Genomic DNA, 23,620 nt, shown 5'->3' on the forward strand with positions numbered 1-23,620 from the left:
GTGAGAGTCAGTTTTTTCAAAGTTTTGATTGCTACGTCACAAACGTTCATGAGCGTCTCGACGTTGAAGTCGCCATTCACCGAAAGCATACAATGCTCCATTTAATTTCATAAATCACAATCAAAGCACCCTTTCATTTAGAAACGCTTTTTCTTTCTGACGCGCAGCGCGGCGACGCTATTCGTTCTAAATAATAAACAAGTTTATTTGCGTCGCAAGCATTCCTTTTAATAAGTCTCCATGGCTACATTTGGGCGCTTAACACTTGACTCCGTGATGGCGTCGCGTTACGTCACAATCGCTCATAAACAACTGAATGGATACAACGAATCAATACTAAAGTTTTGGGTTGTCCACACCTATAGATAAACCACATAGTCTCCACACTACATCATAAACATCCAGATTTTTTTCCACTATTCACGGCGGCACACGCTTTGTTTGCATTTTTCGTGCAGTTTTAAGAGTTTCCTTGTACTTTTTTAATAACTTCCGACACGGTGCGTGCTTTTTAGAATATTTAGAAGTGTTACCAGCTGCCTAGCTAAAGCTAACATATTTTGAAGGTGACTGTGCACAATTTTTTTCTTCTTCCTGTTCCATGCGTAGATTCTTGGCACCACATAAGTTTTAATCTGCGCAAAATAAAAACAACCGGGTCGATTTGATTGTAATCTACAAACCACTGTCAAAAGTTTGCAAATCTGACCACCTGTAGCGCCACTAGCGTCGAAATGAACTGCCTGGATACTAAATGAACATAACCTTAGAGTAAGTGGCCCAAATCAGCAGGCCTTTGAAAATCTTACACGGTGCATGCATTAATTGATCCTAGGTCTAGCACAACGTATCATACGAAGTTCGAGCCAGATTGGAATGAGGTCGCGAAGCGGGCATGAAATTTGTAAATCCCCCATCCCCACCCCTCTAAAGACAAGAACTTCCGGTACGCAGTCAAAGGGCATAGCGCCACATGCTTCTGAGTTAGAGAGTCCGTAATCAATACGGTCAGCAACGTTGTTTGTCGTTCGAGGCGAGACAGTTCCAATCGATTTCAGTTGTGTCCGAAGGTTGAGGTCAACCAAAAACTGGACAGGAACGAAAACCAATGACCGCGACGTATTTGTTTTTTTTAAAGATTTGTAATTTTTTTTTAATTTTCTGGTAATTTTGATTTTTTACATTGTGAAAATTGTTACGATCAATTAAACTCGATTTGTTTGTTGACTTCAACCATTTGAAGAAAATCAATCGTAGTTGAAGTGAAATCATCCCAAAAATTCAAGATGATCCCTCTGTCAAAAACTCACCTGCTGCGAGTGTTGTTCGGTGGTCCCCAGCTGGGTCGATTCCTTGTACCAGATGACGTTGGGGGCTGGCTCAGCATGCACAATACAAACCAGGATTGCCTCGTGTCCAACTCCACTGTGCACCACTGCCTGCTCGACTTCGATTTCCGGTGGATCTGTGAAAATGAATTGTAATAATTGAGGGGCGGTTTTTTTTCTAATTTATGCAAAAAGGAGTTGCTCAACCTTGAAGAAAATTGAACAGGAAAATTTGAAGTTTCAAATTATTTTCAACATTTTCCTCGAATAAAAACGAAAACAAGGCTCCCACATGTTTGCGAGATAACAAGAGGTCTGCCTGTCTGTCTGTCTATCGGTCTGCCTGTCCGAAATTGGCAGTTAGTAAATCAAGAATTCCAATCCGTACGTCGGATATAGGCTTTTGATGTTCGGAAGAGGAAATGAATCCCAGAAGTCATGTTGATAGACCTCCCGGCATTGTCCTTCGGATGTTGTAAGGGCACTATCTGGACCAAAACAGAAGAAGAGTCAGTAAGGTAATGTTTTCGGATGATGGTTTTCTGCTCTGTGAAGCTTTTACGAATGAGCTCTTCCAGGAAACATTGCCGAATGTGGGCTGCTGCACTTGATAATGGTCCAATTGAGGTTTGTAAGCTTCCGAAAAAAATATCGAATCCGACAAAGAACTATGAATTGCTGGGTGGGGAGTAAATCTTGATTTCCAGAACCCACAGGCTTTGGTTTGATAGGTCCGAAATAGTGGCCCTATTCTCTATTTTTCATGGGTGCAAGGGCTTTGGATTAACTGTTGGCCCCTTTTTGCCGAAAATTGTGATAAACTCAGCGCTGCCAAAGCAACCGGGACTCGAACTTCGAACCTCACTATCGTCCAAAAGCGGAGGCTGCAGCAGCAATCCAGCATCACTGGGGATTTCGAGAAGCAAAGCGAGATGAATATTTTATGGCCTGCCTGTGTATGGCCCGGTTTTCCCACAGAGAAATAGAATGAGGCTTTGGATGAATCCGGTGATGCTTCTGCTTCCAAGGCTCCAGCTGGGCACTACAAAACTACTACCACTTTGCTGCTGCCTAATAGGATTTATGGGAAGCAAGTGCCAGACTGGGGAAGCTTCCCGATGCTTCCCTAGATACCATCCTAGTTATATCAAAGCGCATTTGAGTTCGGGGCACACAGCACAGGCATAATTCCAGCCAACCAACCAAGAGGCAAGAAATAAATAGGTTTTTGTGTGACGAATGGTCTCTTTAATGCTGTATGAGGAGGCTCTCCTAGAACGTCCAGGAAAGATTGTGCCATTGACTAAACCAGGAGAAGCTTGGGTTTTATTAAGTGATATTAAAAGAGTTGAATTTGGGGCCGGGATGAAGGTGTATGTAAGTTGGATTTGCTGGCAATTTGCTGCTGAAACCCAAGGCCGATGGACGATATTTACATCTCCACTGGAATGGATATTTAATTGGCTCATTCGCAGCTTTCGAGGGATTTTGGTGTTAGATGAACACATGTAGTCGAATTCATATGATTTATTGCTATCAACAAGACGTCATTTTTGTGATTTTCGGTGTTGTATTTGCCATTTTTTTGTCATTTTTATTTCAATTTTGTTATATTTTGTTTTGTGAAATTTTTTCAAAATTGTCAAAATTGTCAAAATTGTCAAAATTGTCGAAACTGTCAAAATTGTCAAAATTGTCAAAATTGTCAAAATTGTAAAAATTGTAAAAATTGTAAAAATTGTAAAAATTGTAAAAATTGTAAAAATTGTAAAAATTGTCAAAATTGTCAAAATTGTCAAAATTGTCAAAATTGTCAAAATTGTCAAAATTGTAAAAATTGTAAAAATTGTAAAAATTGTAAAAATTGTAAAAATTGTAAAAATTGTAAAAATTGTAAAAATTGTAAAAATTGTAAAAATTGTAAAAATTGTAAAAATTGTAAAAATTGTAAAAATTGTAAAAATTGTAAAAATTGTAAAAATTGTAAAAATTGTAAAAATTGTAAAAATTGTAAAAATTGTAAAAATTGTTAAAATTGTTAAAATTTTAAAATTGTAAAAATTGTAAAAATTGTCAAAATTTTCAAAATTGTCAAAGTTATTTAATTTTTAAAATGACAAATGTTTTTTTGTTCGGGGAATGATCAGAAAGTTTATTTTCTTCAATTTTGGATGCCAATGGGTCTGTTCATTCTTCGATTCATCCAATGCATAATGTGCTTTTAATTTGTGTTCATTGTTGGCAAACCGAACCTCATCATTTGTAACATAGTTTTCGATTTCGGTTAGAGGGCAAATGGCAGGAGGGCAGGACCGGAACCTAACCCAGGGACAACCAATCACTTCCGGACTATTTCCGTCCAACCAGTTATCTTGGTCAGTTGGATGGACGATTGGTTGGCTAGCTGGCTGGCTTGCTAGTATGTACTAGCTGGTCAATCCTTAACGATGATTAAATTCACAAACATCATTCCTATTTATGGGCGCTCCGTTTGGGCATGTTTGTTCCACTCAAATACATCCTCAGCAGAGTTGTTTGGGATCGCTCTGGGCGATAGGAATCGTGAGTTTTTAGGCAATTGCATTCAGGAATTGGCAAACAGGGCTTGTTTATTTTTGTTCTTATTTTTTTTAAATTCAGTCTTTGAAAGTCTTCAAAGTCTATTAAGTATTTGAGTCTCTTAAGTTCTCGAAGTCTTTGAACTTCTGAAGTCTTCAAAAACTTAAAGTCTTTTCAGCCTTTTCAGCCTTTTCAGTCTTTTCAGTCTTTTCAGTCTTTTCAGTCTTTTCAGTCTTTTCAGTCTTTTCAGTCTTTTCAGTCTTTTCAGTCTTTTCAGTCTTTTCAGTCTTTTCAGTCTTTTCAGTCTTTTCAGTCTTTTCAGTCTTTTCAGTCTTTTCAGTCTTTTCAGTCTATTCAGTCTTTTCAGTCTTTTCAGTCTTTTCAGTCTTTTCAGTCTTTTCAGTCTTTTCAGTCTTTTCAGTCTTTTCAGTCTTTTCAGTCTTTTCAGTCTATTAAGTCTTTTCAGTCTTTTCAGTCTTTTCAGTCTTTTCAGTCTTTTCAGTCTTTTCAGTCTTTTCAGTCTTTTCAGTCTTTTCAGTCTTTTCAGTCTTTTCAGTCTTTTCAGTCTTTTCAGTCTTTTCAGTCTTTTCAGTCTTTTCAGTCTTTTCAGTCTTTTCAGTCTTTTCAGTCTTTTCAGTCTTTTCAGTCTTTTCAGTCTTTTCAGTCTTTTCAGTCTTTTCAGTCTTTTCAGTCTTTTCAGTCTTTTCAGTCTTTTCAGTCTTTTCAGTCTTTTCAGTCTTTTCAGTCTTTTCAGTCTTTTCAGTCTTTTCAGTCTTTTCAGTCTATTAAGTCTTTTCAGTCTTTTCAGTCTTTTCAGTCTTTTCAGTCTTTTCAGTCTTTTCAGTCTTTTCAGTCTTTTCAGTCTTTTCAGTCTTTTCAGTCTTTTCAGTATTTTCAGTCTTTTCAGTCTTTTCAGTCTTTTCAGTCTTTTCAGTCTTTTCAGTCTTTTCAGCCTTTTCAGTCTTTTCAGTCTTTTCAGTCTTTTCAGTCTTTTCAGTCTTTTCAGTCTTTTCAGTCTTTTCAGTCTTTTCAGTCTTTTCAGTCTATTCAGTCTTTTCAGTCTTTTCAGTCTTTTCAGTCTTTTCAGTCTTTTCAGTCTTTTCAGTCTTTTCAGTCTTTTCAGTCTTTTCAGTCTTTTCAGTCTTTTCAGTCTTTTCAGTCTTTTCAGTCTTTTCAGTCTTTTCAGTCTTTTCAGTCTTTTCAGTCTTTTCAGTCTTTTCAGTCTTTTCAGTCTTTTCAGTCTTTTCAGTCTTTTCAGTCTTTTCAGTCTTTTCAGTCTTTTCAGTCTTTTCAGTCTTTTCAGTCTTTTCAGTCTTTTCAGTCTTTTCAGTCTTTTCAGTCTTTTCAGTCTTTTCAGTCTTTTCAGTCTTTTCAGTCTTTTCAGTCTTTTCAGTCTTTTCAGTCTTTTCAGTCTTTTCAGTCTTTTCAGTCATTTCAGTCTTTTCAGTCTTTTCAGTCATTTCAGTCTTCAAATATTCAGTCTGGCAAAAATTACAAAAATGACAAAAATGACAAAAATGGCAAAAATGACAAAAATGACAAAAATGACAAAAATGACAAAAATGACAAAAATGACAAAAATGACAAAAATGACAAAAATGACAAAAATGACAAAAATGACAAAAATGACAAAAATGACAAAAATGACAAAAATGACAAAAATGACAAAAATGACAAAAATGACAAAAATGACAAAAATGACAAAAATGACAAAAATGACAAAAATGACAAAAATGACAAAAATGACAAAAATGACAAAAATGACAAAAATGACAAAAATGACAAAAATGACAAAAATGACAAAAATGACAAAAATGACAAAAATGACAAAAATGACAAAAATGACAAAAATGACAAAAATGACAAAAATGACAAAAATGACAAAAATGACAAAAATGACAAAAATGACAAAAATGACAAAAATGACAAAAATGACAAAAATGACAAAAATGACAAAAATGACAAAAATGACAAAAATGACAAAAATGACAAAAATGACAAAAATGACAAAAATGACAAAAATGACAAAAATGACAAAAATGACAAAAATGACAAAAATGACAAAAATGACAAAAATGACAAAAATGACAAAAATGACAAAAATGACAAAAATGACAAAAATGACAAAAATGACAAAAATGACAAAAATGACAAAAATGACAAAAATGACAAAAATGACAAAAATGACAAAAATGACAAAAATGACAAAAATGACAAAAATGACAAAAATGACAAAAATGACAAAAATGACAAAAATGACAAAAATGACAAAAATGACAAAAATGACAAAAATGACAAAAATGACAAAAATGATAAAAATGACAAAAATGACAAAAATGACAAAAATGACAAAAATGACAAAAATGACAAAAATGACAAAAATGACAAAAATGACAAAAATGACAAAAATGACAAAAATGACAAAAATGACAAAAATGACAAAAATGACAAAAATGACAAAAATGACAAAAATGACAAAAATGACAAAAATGACAAAAATGACAAAAATGACAAAAATGACAAAAATGACAAAAATGACAAAAATGACAAAAATGACAAAAATGACAAAAATGACAAAAATGACAAAAATGACAAAAATGACAAAAATGACAAAAATGACAAAAATGACAAAAATGACAAAAATGACAAAAATGACAAAAATGACAAAAATGACAAAAATGACAAAAATGACAAAAATGACAAAAATGACAAAAATGACAAAAATGACAAAAATGACAAAATGACAAAAATGACAAAAATGACAAAAATGACAAAAATGACAAAAATGACAAAAATGACAAAAATGACAAAAATGACAAAAATGACAAAAATGACAAAAATGACGAAAATGACAAAAATGACAAAAATGACAAAAATGACAAAAATGACAAAAATGACAAAAATGACAAAAATGACAAAAATGACAAAAATGACAAAAATGACAAAAATGACAAAAATGACAAAAATGACAAAAATGACAAAAATGACAAAAATGACAAAAATGACAAAAATGACAAAAATGACAAAAATGACAAAAATGACAAAAATGACAAAAATGACAAAAATGACAAAAATGACAAAAATGACAAAAATGACAAAAATGACAAAAATGACAAAAATGACAAAAATGACAAAAATGACAAAAATGACAAAAATGACAAAAATGACAAAAATGACAAAAATGACAAAAATGACAAAAATGACAAAAATGACAAAAATGACAAAAATGACAAAAATGACAAAAATGACAAAAATGACAAAAATGACAAAAATGACAAAAATGACAAAAATGACAAAAATGACAAAAATGACAAAAATGACAAAAATGACAAAAATGACAAAAATGACAAAAATGACAAAAATGACAAAAATGACAAAAATGACAAAAATGACAAAAATGACAAAAATGACAAAAATGACAAAAATGACAAAAATGACAAAAATGACAAAAATGACAAAAATGACAAAAATGACAAAAATGACAAAAATGACAAAAATGACAAAAATGACAAAAATGACAAAAATGACAAAAATGACAAAAATGACAAAAATGACAAAAATGACAAAAATGACAAAAATGACAAAAATGACAAAAATGACAAAAATGAAAAAAATGAAAAAAATGACAAAAATGACAAAAATGACAAAAATGAAAAAAATGACAAAAATGACAAAAATGACAAAAATGACAAAAATGACAAAAATGACAAAAATGACAAAAATGACAAAAATGACAAAAATGACAAAAATGACAAAAATGACAAAAATGACAAAAATGACAAAAATGACAAAAATGACAAAAATGACAAAAATGACAAAAATGACAAAAATGACAAAAATGACAAAAATGACAAAAATGACAAAAATGACAAAAATGACAAAAATGACAAAAATGACAAAAATGACAAAAATGACAAAAATGACAATAATGACAAAAATGACAAAAATGACAAAAATGACAAAAATGACAAAAATTACAAAAATTACAAAAATGACAAAAATGACAAAAATGACAAAAAATGACAAAAATGACAAAAATGACAAAAATGACAAAAATGACAAAAATGACAAAAATGACAAAAATGACAAAAATGACAAAAATGACAAAAATGACAAAAATGACAAAAATGACAAAAATGACAAAAATGACAAAAATGACAAAAATGACAAAAATGACAAAAATGACAAAAATGACAAAAATGACAAAAATGACAAAAATGACAAAAATGACAAAAATGACAAAAATGACAAAAATGACAAAAATGACAAAAATGACAAAAATGACAAAAATGACAAAAATGACAAAAATGACAAAAATGACAAAAATGACAAAAATGACAAAAATGACAAAAATGACAAAAATGACAAAAATGACAAAAATGACAAAAATGACAAAAATGACAAAAATGACAAAAATGACAAAAATGACAAAAATGAAAAAAAATTACAAAAATGACAAAAATGACAAAAATGACAAAAATGACAAAAATGACAAAAATTAAAAATTACAAAAATGACAAAAATGACAAAAATGACAAAATGACAAAAATGACAAAATGACAAAAATGACAAAAATGACAAAAATGACAAAAATGACAAAAATGACAAAAATGACAAAAATGACAAAAATGACAAAAATGACAAAAATGACAAAAATGACAAAAATGACAAAAATGACAAAAATGACAAAAATGACAAAAATGACAAAAATGACAAAAATGACAAAAATGACAAAAATGACAAAAATGACAAAAATGACAAAAATGACAAAAATGACAAAAATGACAAAAATGACAAAAATGACAAAAATGACAAAAATGACAAAAATGACAAAAATGACAAAAATGACAAAAATGACAAAAATGACAAAAATGACAAAAATGACAAAAATGACAAAAATGACAAAAATGACAAAAATGACAAAAATGACAAAAATGACAAAAATGACAAAAATGACAAAAATGACAAAAATGACAAAAATGACAAAAATGACAAAAATGACAAAAAGACAAAAATGACAAAAATTAAAAATTACAAAAATGACAAAAATGACAAAAATGACAAAAATGACAAAAATGACAAAAATTAAAAATTACAAAAATGACAAAAATGACAAAAATGACAAAAATGACAAAAATGACAAAAATGACAAAAATGACAAAAATGACAAAAATGACAAAAATGACAAAAATGACAAAAATGACAAAAATGACAAAAATGACAAAAATGACAAAAATGACAAAAATGACAAAAATGACAAAAATGACAAAAATGACAAAAATGACAAAAATGACAAAAATGACAAAAATGACAAAAATGACAAAAATGACAAAAATGACAAAAATGACAAAAATGACAAAAATGACAAAAATGACAAAAATGACAAAAATGACAAAAATGACAAAAATGACAAATGTGACAAAAATGACAAAAATGACAAAAATGACAAAAATGACAAAAATGACAAAAATGACAAAAATGACAAAAATGACAAAAATGACAAAAATGACAAAAATGACAAAAATGACAAAAATGACAAAAATGACAAAAATGACAAAAATGACAAAAATGACAAAAATGACAAAAATGACAAAAATGACAAAAATGACAAAAATGACAAAAATGACAAAAATGACAAAAATGACAAAAATGACAAAAATGACAAAAATGACAAAAATGACAAAAATGACAAAAATGACAAAAATGACAAAAATGACAAAAATGACAAAAATGACAAAAATGACAAAAATGACAAAAATGACAAAAATGACAAAAATGACAAAAATGACAAAAATGACAAAAATGACAAAAATGACAAAAATGACAAAAATGACAAAAATGACAAAAATGACAAAAATGACAAAAATGACAAAAATGACAAAAATGACAAAAATGACAAAAATGACAAAAATGACAAAAATGACAAAAATGACAAAAATGACAAAAATGACAAAAATGACAAAAATGACAAAAATGACAAAAATGACAAAAATGACAAAAATGACAAAAATGACAAAAATGACAAAAATGACAAAAATGACAAAAATGACAAAAATGACAAAAATGACAAAAATGACAAAAATGACAAAAATGACAAAAATGACAAAAATGACAAAAATGACAAAAATGACAAAAATGACAAAAATGACAAAAATGACAAAAATGACAAAAATGACAAAAATGACAAAAATGACAAAAATGACAAAAATGACAAAAATGACAAAAATGACAAAAATGACAAAAAGACAAAAATGACAAAAATTAAAAATTACAAAAATGACAAAAATGACAAAAATGACAAAAATGACAAAAATGACAAAAATGACAAAAATTAAAAATTACAAAAATGACAAAAATGACAAAAATGACAAAATGACAAAAATGACAAAATGACAAAAATGACAAAAATGACAAAAATGACAAAAATGACAAAAATGACAAAAATGACAAAAATGACAAAAATGACAAAAATGACAAAAATGACAAAAATGACAAAAATGACAAAAATGACAAAAATGACAAAAATGACAAAAATGACAAAAATGACAAAAATGACAAAAATGACAAAAATGACAAAAATGACAAAAATGACAAAAATGACAAAAATGACAAAAATGACAAAAATGACAAAAATGACAAAAATGACAAAAATGACAAAAATGACAAAAATGACAAAAATGACAAAAATGACAAAAATGACAAAAATGACAAAAATGATAAAAATGACAAAAATGACAAAAATGACAAAAATGACAAAAATGACAAAAATGACAAAAAATGACAAAAATGACAAAAATGACAAAAATGACAAAAATGACAAAAATGACAAAAATGACAAAAATGACAAAAATGACAAAAATGACAAAAATGACAAAAATGACAAAAATGACAAAAATGACAAAAATGACAAAAATGACAAAAATGACAAAAATGACAAAAATGACAAAAATGACAAAAATGACAAAAATGACAAAAATGACAAAAATGACAAAAATGACAAAAATGACAAAAATGACAAAAATGACAAAAATGACAAAAATGACAAAAATGACAAAAATGACAAAAATGACAAAAATGACAAAAATGACAAAAATGACAAAAATGACAAAAATGACAAAAATGACAAATGTGACAAAAATGACAAAAATGACAAAAATGACAAAAATGACAAAAATGACAAAAATGACAAAAATGACAAAAATGACAAAAATGACAAAAATGACAAAAATGACAAAAATGACAAAAATGACAAAAATGACAAAAATGACAAAAATGACAAAAATGACAAAAATGACAAAAATGACAAAAATGACAAAAATGACAAAAATGACAAAAATGACAAAAATGACAAAAATGACAAAAATGACAAAAATGACAAAAATGACAAAAATGACAAAAATGACAAAAATGACAAAAATGACAAAAATGACAAAAATGACAAAAATGACAAAAATGACAAAAATGACAAAAATGACAAAAATGACAAAAATGACAAAAATGACAAAAATGACAAAAATGACAAAAATGACAAAAATGACAAAAATGACAAAAATGACAAAAATGACAAAAATGACAAAAATGACAAAAATGACAAAAATGACAAAAATGACAAAAATGACAAAAATGACAAAAATGACAAAAATGACAAAAATGACAAAAATGACAAAAATGACAAAAATGACAAAAATGACAAAAATGACAAAAATGACAAAAATGACAAAAATGACAAAAATGACAAAAATGACAAATATGACAAAAAAAGACAAAAATTAAAAAAAAAAAAATTGAAAAAAACAACCAAAATGACACTTAAATGAGAAATTAAACTTTTTAAAATGAAGAGAAAAATACAATAACAATTCAAACGCCAAAAAAGACTTCAGACTTTCAGTGTTTTGGTCTCATGATAATCGTTGGAAATCTGAGTCAAGTTGATATTGATTTACTCAGTTTAAATTGTTTTGACTGTGCAACGTTTCCTTCTTCGTTCGGTCTTTTTCAAGGATCAGTCAGTACTTTTTTACTGTTTTTTAATTGTAAGTAATCTCCCACACGTCCTAGCGTTTCGTCGTCTGTGAGGCTTATGTGTATGAGTGATACATGGACAAGTTGAGCAGCTCGGGCAGCTGAAATGGTTTAGCTAGACTAGGCCAGGGCCAGGAAATATACTTACAGAGAACGTTGACCACGATTTCCCTGCTGTCCGGTTGACCGACCCGATTATCGGCGGTGCATTTATAATGTCCACTGATGTGACGGGTGGCATGCATCACATCGAACGTGTTTCCGGTTTTGTTGGCCTCCCCGTTGGGCAGGTGGTTGTTCTGTGTTGGGGTGGTGATATTTTTCGTTTTCCGGAATCCGGGAACCAGACGGCGGCCACGACGGAGATGGAAAGAGAGATAAAGGGAAAACACAAACTCGGTTAGAATGAAATAGTGATTTCGAACGCACTGGTGGTGGTGTGGGAAGCAGAAAACTGTTTTGTGTGTCGAGTCGGTCAGTATTTTGTTGGCCAGTATTCGGCGCCTGGCGAATGACCGCAGCAGGGGGGCCCTAGAGCTAGGGAACGATGGTCGGATGAACTTGACCGCTTTAAGGTTCGGGTCGAGTTTTGTGTTAGCAGGGCTACCGAATACAGCTATCTGTGTGTGGAAGTCTGCGTAAAGGACCTGAGGTTGACCGGAGGGAAAACTTTAGACGGACAAGTACCTCATGCTGGACTGGAAAACTCATTGTGTGGGTCAGGACTGGACAGTTGGATGTCGGTCGTCGTCGCATGTAAAACGCATCACCATATTTCCGGAGGCCGGTAGTCCGATGAAGATCGGACGACCGGAAGAGTCGAGCGAAGGGAAAACGAATTTTCCGCCTGAACAAACAAATTCGTTTCTGGTTTTGTTGTTGATGATTCGGGACCGGAATCTGGACGCATCACTTCATTATCGTCAGAAAGGCCGGGTTCGGAATCCTCTTCTACTTCTTCTCATTACAACAACAACGGCATCAAAAACATGGAAACCGAAGCGTGAAAATAGCTTCGGGTAAAGTTTGCTTTCGAAAAAAATTGAAATTCGAATGAATTCCGGTTCCTATTAGTGATAACAAAAATGAAAAAAATTTTTTTTTCCAAAACTAAAAAATTGCTATAAAATATACCGGATGTTTTTTTAAAAAGCCCATCAAAAAGTAGTTTTTTGTTAGTCTCTTAAATTCAAATAAACAAAGGATTTATTCCTAAGGAGGACTTAAGTATTGAATCAAAATTTCAAAAATCCATAATTTGAATTCCAAGCTTTGAATCATAATCTGGACGTTGCTACATATTTTTGTTCAAATAGATTACACAAATCTTCAAACGGCTTTTTTCGTGATTAAAAATCGGTTTTTGTAAGGAGTGTATTCGAAAAAAATGCAACATTTTCACATTTTCATATGTGATGAAAGAAATTAGAGAAACATGAACTAACAAAGAACGAAAGAACATAAGCCGTAAATATCATGAAAATTTCGAAAAAGATACAACGGCTCACCGACAGGACTTGAACCTGCAATCTCCGCTTCGGTACAACGGCGCGTTAGCCAATTCCACCACGGTGAACGGAACCGAACCGAAGCGGAGATTGCAGGTTCAAGTCCTGTCGGTGAGCCGTTGTATCTTTTTCGAAATTTTCATGATATTTACGGCTTATGTTCTTTCGTTCTTTGATAGTTCATGTTTCTCTAATTTCTTTCATCACATATGAAAATGTGATCATTTTCAGGTACAAAGATGTACCAAGCGATTTCATAACATCAGTATTGATTTCAACAGAACAACACCTCCCTGTGTAACTGGTCAGCAACATTTTCTTTTGTGAATAACTTTTGGATGCTTCTATAGAAATTATTAGAATTTTCAGACTCTAGCTGCCTAGTAATGTAATGTTTACACGCGAACATTTTGGTGACGTTCTGTCAAGTAGTTTTTGAGCTAGCGTCCAATGAAGATGATCTTTGCATTTAATTTTTGTGCACCGAGTGCGCCATCTATAAAGTATACTATGAACCACCCTTTTTCGAAATCAAGGCTATTTTTGATTACGTTTTCAGTTTCCCGAAGCTTCACCTTCATAATTACTCTAAATTTTTAATTTGGTCGAAGTTATGACAAATTTAGCTGATTGTCCTCCACGGCAAAAAAAAAACAATATGTTTGACTTTTTATCACTTCACCGCAGTTTTCGCGTTATGGCACGATTCCAGATCCAACCAAAACAGAGAATACACTTCGTAAGATCTGCAGGGAAAATGTCGCATATCAAGCCAGTCTTCTTTGTATATTGAACCATCAATAGTGTCAATCGTTATGAAACACTGACTGATTTGCAGCTTCCACAGATCGTCAGCCTCTTCAAGCAGTAAGCATCATGTTTTTAAATTTGTGTCTCCTCGTTCATTTCCGGAACATCTAGCCGAGACTTGATAGCGAAAAGTTTTTGTCTGGAATCCTGCCAGGTGCCCACTAAAGAGTTCATTTGGCTGTTCACTAAAATTTTTCAAAACATCTTTCCGCTTTCGGTCCAAATATTTTGCGCACGATTTGACCACCGTATTTTGTTTATTTTACCGGTGGTCAAGCTTTTTACCTTCTAGAAATGAAGTCAGGACTGTTAATTTGTCAGCTAGATAAACCAGTCAGAAAATTTTATCTTTTTCTATCACTTCACCATTCTCGGATTGCGCTTGAAAAATTCTCTCACATTCCTTAACTTCATTAAATCAATCAGCTTCACTTTAATTCAAATTTTCGCTCACTATAAGATCCTACAGGGCTCTTGAAACAATTTATCATATGAACTGTAGTAGAAAAATTTAATTCCAGCTGTTTTTGGTCGTCTTATAGTTCCAAACATGGCATTTTATAACAGAATCCTTAACCAGAAATCTCTTGTTTGAATTTTGAATCTTTGATTTTCTATATGAATTTTTTTTTAATTGCGTATTGTAACTTAACTAGTCAATATGAATGAATGAAACTCCGAATGATGAAACTCTGATACTTCAATTCTGGATCAGCATTATGGAACTTTTTTAAGTGTCGATTCTGCATAAGAACTGAGAGTAATTTCAAATCCAAATCTTATCTTAATCCAAATAATCTTAATCTTAAATCCAAATCAAATCTTAAAAATGGTTTGTTATTTTAAATATTTTCATTAAATATTCCGGAATGATGAGTTTCTACTATTATAAATGAATCTAATTTTAGTTCTTAATGCAAAACCAAGATTCGAATCAGGATTTTTCTCCCAATAATGAACCGAACTGAAAATCAAGAATAATAAACTGGATACAGATTCCACAATCCGGTAACCGGCAACAAATTTTGATTTTTATAAAAAAAAAGATTGGAACCAGAACATCGGAAATGATTCAAACCTAAGCTCGCCAGAAAATTTTTCGCAATTATCCGAGAAGGACAAACCGGGCTTTTGTTTCTAAAAACCTTGCAAAACCCGGGCATTCGACTTCAAAGTTTACAACCAAATTTTGGGAAATCAAAAAGTAGTTTTTTTTCATCGAAACAAATCGGCCAGTTTATTTGGATAAACTTAGCTTAAAAAATTGTTTTGGACTCAATATACATATATTTTCCTTTGACTTTCGGGCAAAATCTGGGCAATCAGACAACCTAAGTGAGTTTAATGTTATTGAAAATTCGATATTAAAGACTAACGACTGTTCCCAAAATTCATGTACCAACTTTTTTTGTGAATAACTTTTGATAGCGCCTTTTGAGAACAGTCTTCAGTTGTCTATCAACAAGTGAAAATGTTTTTGATCAACTGTAGTAGAATTATGGGCTTGGGATAAGATTTCAAACTTTTGGCCTTGGTTCTGAGTCAAGTTTTTTAACAGTGATTCACTTAACTCGTACATCATAGTTTAATTTAGAATTTATAACTTTGACTTTAGAGAAGAACATTTTGCTTGACTTGTTTTGGACCCTCAACGTTCTAACCAAACCCGAATTTAAAAAAAAAATTGAAATTGGGATACTTAAGTAGAATGCAGTAGGGGATTTTTTTTTATTATCTGACAATTTGCGCCAGGGGGTCTTCAGTCTTTACGAAAATCCAAAATTTGATTAAATTTTACGACTTAAGAACAAATGTAATTTTTCAGATTTCTAAAATTTTAATGTTTCGAGTTAGATTCGGTTATAGTTTTTTTTATTAATAAAATATAACCATATTTCAAAGCTTCATAACTATGTTTTTTTTCAACGGAAATCTTAAAGTAGCACATCAAAACGCAATGAAATTTTATCAGCTTTTCAAATATTTTTTTTAAATTTTAAAGTTAAATTACTTAATTAGCTGATCATATTTCAATGCGTTTTGATGTGCTATTTAATGATTCCGTTGACAAATAACAGAGTAAATAGCTTGAAAATATGGTTTTATTTTATCTCTAAAAAATTCAACCGAATCTTACTAAAAAAACTATTAGAAATACTATAAGTCAAATTTAAAATTTCAACTTTTGTACAATTTCGGGTTCTGTCTTCCAAATGAAATCTCTGATTGCCTTTGTTGAAGTCCAAAATTGGACTGAATTCCTACACTGGAAACCTTGCCTAAACTGGACTGAAGTTGTACACTGGCAACTTTGTCTGAACTGGATCGAAATCCTTAACTGGACCTAAGTCCAACACTGGATCAAATTCCTACAATGGCAACTTTGCCTAGACAGGAGCGATGTCCTAAACTGGCACCATTGCCTTACCTGAACCTGAGTCCTAGACTGTCAACTCTGCTTGAACTGGAACGAAGTCCTAAATTGTCTACTTTGCCTAAACTGGACTGAAGTTCAAAACTGCACCGATTTCCTACCCTGGCAACTTTGTCTAAACTGGACCGAAGTCCAACACTGGAAACTTTACCTGAACCGGACCGAAGCCCACAACTGGCACCATTGCTTTATCTGAACCTAAGTCCTAGACTGTCAACTCTGCCTAAACTGAATTGAATTCCAAAACTGAACCAAAGTTCTACATAGGCAACTTTGTCTAAACTGGACCGAAGTCCTCATCTGGAGCAAAGTCCTAAATTGAACCGAAGTCCTAAACTGGACCGAAATCCCACACTGACAACTTCACTTGAACTGGAACGAAATCCTAAACTGGCCTAAAATCCTACATTGAACCTAAGTCATTCACTGACAACTTTGCCTAAACTGGACAAAAGTACAAAAGTCCTAAACTGGACTGAAGTCCTACACTGGACCGAAGTCCTACACTGGCAACTTTGCCTGAACTGGAACGAAGTCCTAAATTGGACCAAAATCCTACACTGAACCGAAGTCTTTCTCTGGTAACTTTGCCTAAAATTGACTAAAGTAATAAACATGACTGAAGTCTTACACTGGACCGAAGTTCTACAGTGGCAACTTTGTTTAAACTGGACCGAAGTCCAATACTGGAAACTTTAAAGGGTGATACGGTCAAAATTTGGTCAATACAGACGGCGGCAACGCTATTCAAACCGTATGGAGCACATCTCTCAGATTTCCCCTTTTTTCCCCTCGTTTTGACAGATTTAAGCTTTTTTCCTCACATTTAAGCTTTCGTCTCCTATGCTCTCAAGGCAAAAAAAGCTTAAATCTGAGGAAAAAAAGCTTAAAAACGAGATTCACGAGCACATATTTAAAAGATGTTGGTCACACGATACATAGACAAATCGTGTAACGTTGCAGGGATCTGGGTCAATATCAACTTGACGTATTTCTTTCAATTTTGCATTTGAAAAACCTGAACACCCCTCATTTTGAAGGTGTGTGTGTGTGAAGAATGTTGCTCCTATTTTGATTTTGGAATTCACTCTTCAGTTGTCAAAATGCCGTCCGCGCATTGCGAAAATCCGAGCTACTCGCACGCAAAGCTGGCAAAATCGCTAAAAGTTGCCAAATCAACCGTTACAAATGTAATTCAAGTGTTTGGGGAACGTTTGTCGACAGCCAGAAAGTCTGAATCGGGGGGAAATCGAAAACCGGAAGCCGCTGAGTCGACAAAGAGAGTTGCCGATTGTTTCAAGCGAAACAATAACCTCTCTCTCTGAGATGCCGCAAATAAGCTGGGTGTATCGTCTACAACCGTGCATCGAGCCAAAAAACGAGCCGGACTATCGACTAACAAGAAGGTAGTGACTCCAAATCGCGATGATAAACAAAATACGACGGCCAAAGCGCGATCCCGGAGGCTTTACGTGACGATGCTGACGAAGTTTGACTGCGTGGTAATGGACGACGAAACCCACGTCAAAGCCGACTACAAGCGGCTTCCGGGACAGGAGTTTTATACGGCAAAAGGAAGGGGAAAGGTAGCAGATATTTTCAAGCACATGAAACTGTCAAAATTCGCGAAGAAATATCTGGTTTGGCAAGCCATCTCGATGGGACGAAAATCCGGACAGTATTGTGGATTGATACTTTTTTCAACAAAATCGATCTTGTTCTCCTTATACCACTTGATGACATCCCGGCTGTAGTGGCAGCTTGCCAGGTCCGGACAGAACTTCACCGGACCTTTGTGGGACCGAATGAATGGCAAAACCCTCTTCTGGAGACATTCTTCTTTGTAAACATTTCCATTCATTGTGTCCCCAGTGATGAAAATCTTAGTCTTCTTCCCACAACTACAGATCCCTTGCCAAATCATCAACTTACGAGCAAATTTATCTGCGAAAACAAACTTGAATCTACCCGCAACATTCCATTTACGCTTCGCAAGGTAAAATTTGTTACCGGGTATCTGTCCAAAATCCATTTTGACGTAAGTTTCGTCGTCCATCAAAATGCATCCGTTGTACTTGGTCAACACTTTCTCGTACAACTTCCTTGCCCTGGTTTTGGCAACCAGGTTTTGTTTCAGCGTCCTGTTGGAGTGTTTGCTTGCATGAAACGACCGCAAGCCTTCTCGCGAACAAATTCGTCGAACTGTACTGTGGTTCGTCTTGAACTTTTTCGCCAAATCATGCAAGGAGATTCCAGGATTATTGTGAGCTGATCGAATTACCTTTGCTCGCAGCTTCCGGTCATATGTTCCACTTTTATGCCTGGTTTGTTTTGCTCGATCCACCGTAAGGGTCTCCCGGTAACGTTGCAGGACCAGCCGATTTTGGATATTTCAGGAATTTCGCGATCTTTACCCCTGACCACGTCGGTTTCTCTACGTGAGTGTGCAGAATTTTCTCTCGCCTTTCGCGTTCCATCGTCGATAACTTTTTGACTGACTGCTTCAATCTTGATGAAATTTTCACCACTAAGTAAACAAACCATCCGAATCAAAACACTGTCAATAGACAAGTGCTTTGACAGCTTTTACTACTGCGATTTGACAACTAGGGGCGCTGCAGTAAATGAAAAGATGTCAGTGAGAATCGCACTCTCAACAATTTTTCTACCTTAAGCAGATTGGGAAAACTTTGAAAATCTCTTACTAGAGAGGGTAGACTCTCACTCCCATTACTCAGTGAACGAGCTCAACAGCATCATCTTTGAAGTTAGTCAATAAAGTATTCCCCGTTCATGATGCCGAATAGGTAAAAGAGCGACTCACTGGTGGAATGATGAAGTCAAGGCTGCCGTTAAAAATAGATGCAAGCATTTACGTGCCTTCATAAAACTACCTTTAGGAGACCCGCGATATATTGAATATCATCACAATTATTGTACGGCAAGGAACTCTTGTCGGAAAATCATAGCTGATAGCAAACAACGCTGTTGGGAAGATTTCTTAGATGGAATAAGTTCTCAATCCTCGAGTTTGGAACTATGGCGAAGGGTAAATTCTTAGAGTGGAAAACGTAGGTCACAGGATTTGTTTATAAAAGTGAATGGAAATTTTACTGAGGAACCATCAGAGATAGTAGAAGGACTTGGAAATTATTTTGAGGATCTTTCTGCATCGATTAACTACGATCATGATTTTCTAGTGTTGAAATCTAAAATAGAAGCAGAAGATATCACTTTCAATCTAATGATCAACTTAGAATGTGACTACAATCAGACTTTCAGCATGAATGAACTTCTTTTTGCTCTAGACAGTTCAAGCGGCAGTCTACTGGACCTTGTATGATTGGGTATCCCATGCTCAAACGTCTTCCTCTACCAGTAAAATCGGCACTTTCAAAATGTTACAACAATCTTTGGTGTGATGGGTTTTTTCCAACATGCTGGAGCAACAGTTATATTGTTCCGATCCCAAAAAATGGTACACAATGTCGTGAGCCTAGCCACTTTCGTCCGATAAGTCTCACAAGCTGCCCTTCGAAAGTCTTTGAGAGGATGGTCAATCGTCGCTTAACAACCCTGTTAGAGGAAAACAAATTGTTAGACGATCGACAACATGCCTTCCGTAGAGGTCGTGGAACAGGAACGTACTTAGCAGCTGTTGGTGACGTTATTGACAAAACAATATCCTCATGCAACTAAAATCTTGGGGAATAGGTGACCGCCTTGGAAAATTCATCTATAATTTCATGTCTGATCGAACTTTTTAAGTAATCGTCGGAGATACCAAGTCATCAATCAAACACGAAGAGAACGGGGTACCACAAGGATCCGTGTTGGCAGTTACTCACTTTTTGATTGCAATTAACTCACTTTTTACAGTTAAAAGTTCATACCTCGTCCTTTTTCTTCTCAGTAATAGCGAAATCAATATGAGGTAAAGAGTAGAATCGAATTGATGAGTTTCCAAAAACAACCTTTATCAGTTATCAAAACAGAAATTTCATTTAATTTTTCTTTTAACTTAAAAACGAGGTATTTATTTAAAAAACATAGGACATAAAAAATTTAATTATAATTATACTTTGATTTTGGTATTGTTTTTCGACTGGATGATTTTTAATTTTTGGAGATTGAAACGGCTTATTCAGTCATTTGTGGAAATAAAAACGAGTTATTTTTATTATTGTCCAAACGTTTCGGCCATTTATTGTGGCCTTCTTCAGTGGGTAACTGTAAATTTATTGTAATTTTGTAACATTGTCTAAATTTGTGTTATGTGAACATATTTTGTACTCACTAATTGTCAGGTTCGTTTTTAGTCTAATTTTTGTGGTAATTAAATATTGTAGTTCGAATTTTGTCTGTGAATACTGTATCAAATATGTTAGTTTGAAAAATTGAACGTTTCCTATTTTTTTTTTTTTTAAACTCACTGCGTCGAAAATTGAACCGCAACGCTTCACCATTAGATAAACTGTGCGGCAGCGCTTTGTTTACTAATGGCTACTCGGATTTTGTGTGTTAGTGTTTTGATCGTGATTGGTTATTGCTATGTTACTAACATTTGTTTTTTGTTTTCGTGTGGTTGTACATTGTAGGATGTTTGCATATGTGGAACTGAGGTTGTTTACGTCGGTTCTAAAGTTTAATGTGTTCGTGTTGGTGTAGATGTGACACATTTCCAGGATTGGGAGAGCGCTTGATCTTCTGGTTCTATCAATGACTCTGGCTTTCTCGAGATCCATCGTGTGGCCTTCATCAATGATATGAGCCAGAAGAGCGGTACAGTTCTCTCTCATGCTCGCTTTCTCGGTGTTCGTTTGTGTGAAATCCCGTGTAGATAGCTGTTCATACTTCTTGATGTTTGACTTGTGTCCAACGAGTCTTGTTTTCAAGTTGTTACGACTCATACCGATGTACTGTTTTGGGCAGCTGCTACACGGGATGGAATAGATGATGTTTGGTGTTTCAGATGAAGCAATCGGGTCTTTGGCTCGTGGCAATAACATTCCAAGCGGCTTTGGAATGCAATTAGCGATGTGAATTTCAGCGTAATCGGTTTTCAGGATTTTGGTGATGTGGCTTGATAGGTTCGGGATGAAAGTGAGCGGAAAATATCGGATTTGCGGAGGATTGATGCTGGATTCTGTTGCTGTTTGCTCGGTTTGGAGATTGCTTTCGGAGTGGTGTTGTGTTTGTTGTTCTACGGCAGTTGATTGGTGATCTTCGTTGTTTGGTTTATGCTGTTGTTGGGTGGGTGGTATGATGGCTGGTTGCTGTTGGGTTGGATGCTGTTCGATTGGATGCTGTTCAGTGGGATGCTGGTCGGTTGGATGTTGTGCGATGGTGATGTTTGGAGTTGTTGACTGTTCGTGCTGATGGATATGATTTTCCCGGTTTATTATGCGGTTGATGAGTTGTTTTGGATAGTTGTTCTGGCGCAGGATTCTATGGATGGTTGTATGCTGTTTTGATTTTTGGTTTCTTGAATCGAACTTTATCACTCGTTTGACGAAGTTTCGGGCTACGTTTAGTTTGACGCTAATCGGGTGAAATGAGTGGTAGTTCAATAGGCGGCCTGATGAAATGTCTTTGCTGTACCATTCAGTGCTCAACGTCCTGTCTTCATTAATGGTGATGAAAGTATCTAGAAAAGCGATACTGTTGTTTTTGGCTGTTTCCATCGTAAATTGCATTTTTGGATGATAGGAGTTGAACGTCTGGAGTACGTGGGTTAGTTGGTTGTTGGGCAAAGCTAGTAATAAGTCATCAACATATTTGATCAGCAGGGGTACTGGGAAATCGAGTTTTTTGTTGCAATTTCGCAGAAGGCCTTCCATCACCAAATCGCATAAGATTGGTGAAGTAGGGCTACCCATCGCTGTGCCTTCTTTTTGCCGGTAGAATTTTTGACCAAAAATGAAATAGCAGCTCTCCAAGCAGAGCTCTATCATTTCGATAAAAATATCCAGGTTTATGTTTGTTGCTTTCCCGATCGTGTCCCAATTCATAATGATATCATGAATTATTAATCGCTTTGGAGTGTTTGTAAACAGTGACACTACGTCGAAGGATACGAGTATGTAATCGGGCGGTAATTTGACCTGTTGAAGTACTCTTATTAGCTGGAATGAGTCTTTGATGTTGTACTGGCTGTTGAAAGATGACTGTAATATTTGGCATACATATTTCGCTAGTTTGTATGTTGGGGCTGTTATGTTGGGGCAACTGGGCGTAACGGTAGGTCGGGTTTATGGGCCTTGGGTTGACCGTAGATGCATGGGCGAATTGAGTTTTTTGCTTCCAGTGTCGTTGCGGTTTTCTTGTCTGTGAGTTTCAGTTTGTATAGCCTGTTGATAATGTCGTTTGTTTGTTTGGTTATTTTGCTGGTTGGGTCTTTTTTCAAAACCTCATAAGTGGGATCATCCAGTAGTTTTAGCATTTTGTTGTTGTTGTTGTTGTGATGAAAAAAGAGGATTACAACAACAAAATGCTAAAACTACTGGATGATCCCACTTATGAGGTTTTGAAAAAAGACCCAACCAGCAAAATAACCAAACAAACAAACGACATTATCAACAGGCTATACAAACTGAAACTCATAGACAAGAAAACCGCAACGACACTGGAAGCAAAAAACTCAATTCGCCCATGCATCTACGGTCAACCCAAGGCCCATAAACCCGACCTACCGTTACGCCCAGTTGTCCCCAACATAACAGCCCCAACATACAAACTAGCGAAATATGTATGCCAAATATTACAGTCATCTTTCAACAGCCAGTACAACATCAAAGACTCATTCCAGCTAATAAGAGTACTTCAACAGGTCAAATTACCGCCCGATTACATACTCGTATCCTTCGACGTAGTGTCACTGTTTACAAACACTCCAAAGCGATTAATAATTCATGATATCATTATGAATTGGGACACGATCGGGAAAGCAACAAACA

At 34.0% G+C, this 23,620-nt stretch overlaps 1 protein-coding gene across 2 annotated transcripts in view; it reads right to left on the reverse strand.

Annotated features, from left to right (window-relative positions):
* Positions 1-23,620, reverse strand: part of LOC129743829 (lachesin-like) — a 573,951-nt gene that overhangs the window by 44,137 nt on the left and 506,194 nt on the right. For both annotated transcript variants that reach the window (XM_055736027.1, XM_055736028.1), the window contains exons 4-5: positions 12,061-12,211; positions 1,311-1,465 (exon numbers count right to left, since the gene is read on the reverse strand). In XM_055736027.1, the coding sequence (XP_055592002.1) occupies positions 1,311-1,465; positions 12,061-12,211 (306 nt within the window). The remainder of the gene's footprint in view (positions 1-1,310; positions 1,466-12,060; positions 12,212-23,620) is intronic.

Source organism: Uranotaenia lowii, chromosome 2 (genome assembly GCF_029784155.1).
Source record: "Uranotaenia lowii strain MFRU-FL chromosome 2, ASM2978415v1, whole genome shotgun sequence".
Classification (NCBI taxonomy): Eukaryota; Metazoa; Arthropoda; class Insecta; order Diptera; family Culicidae; genus Uranotaenia; species Uranotaenia lowii.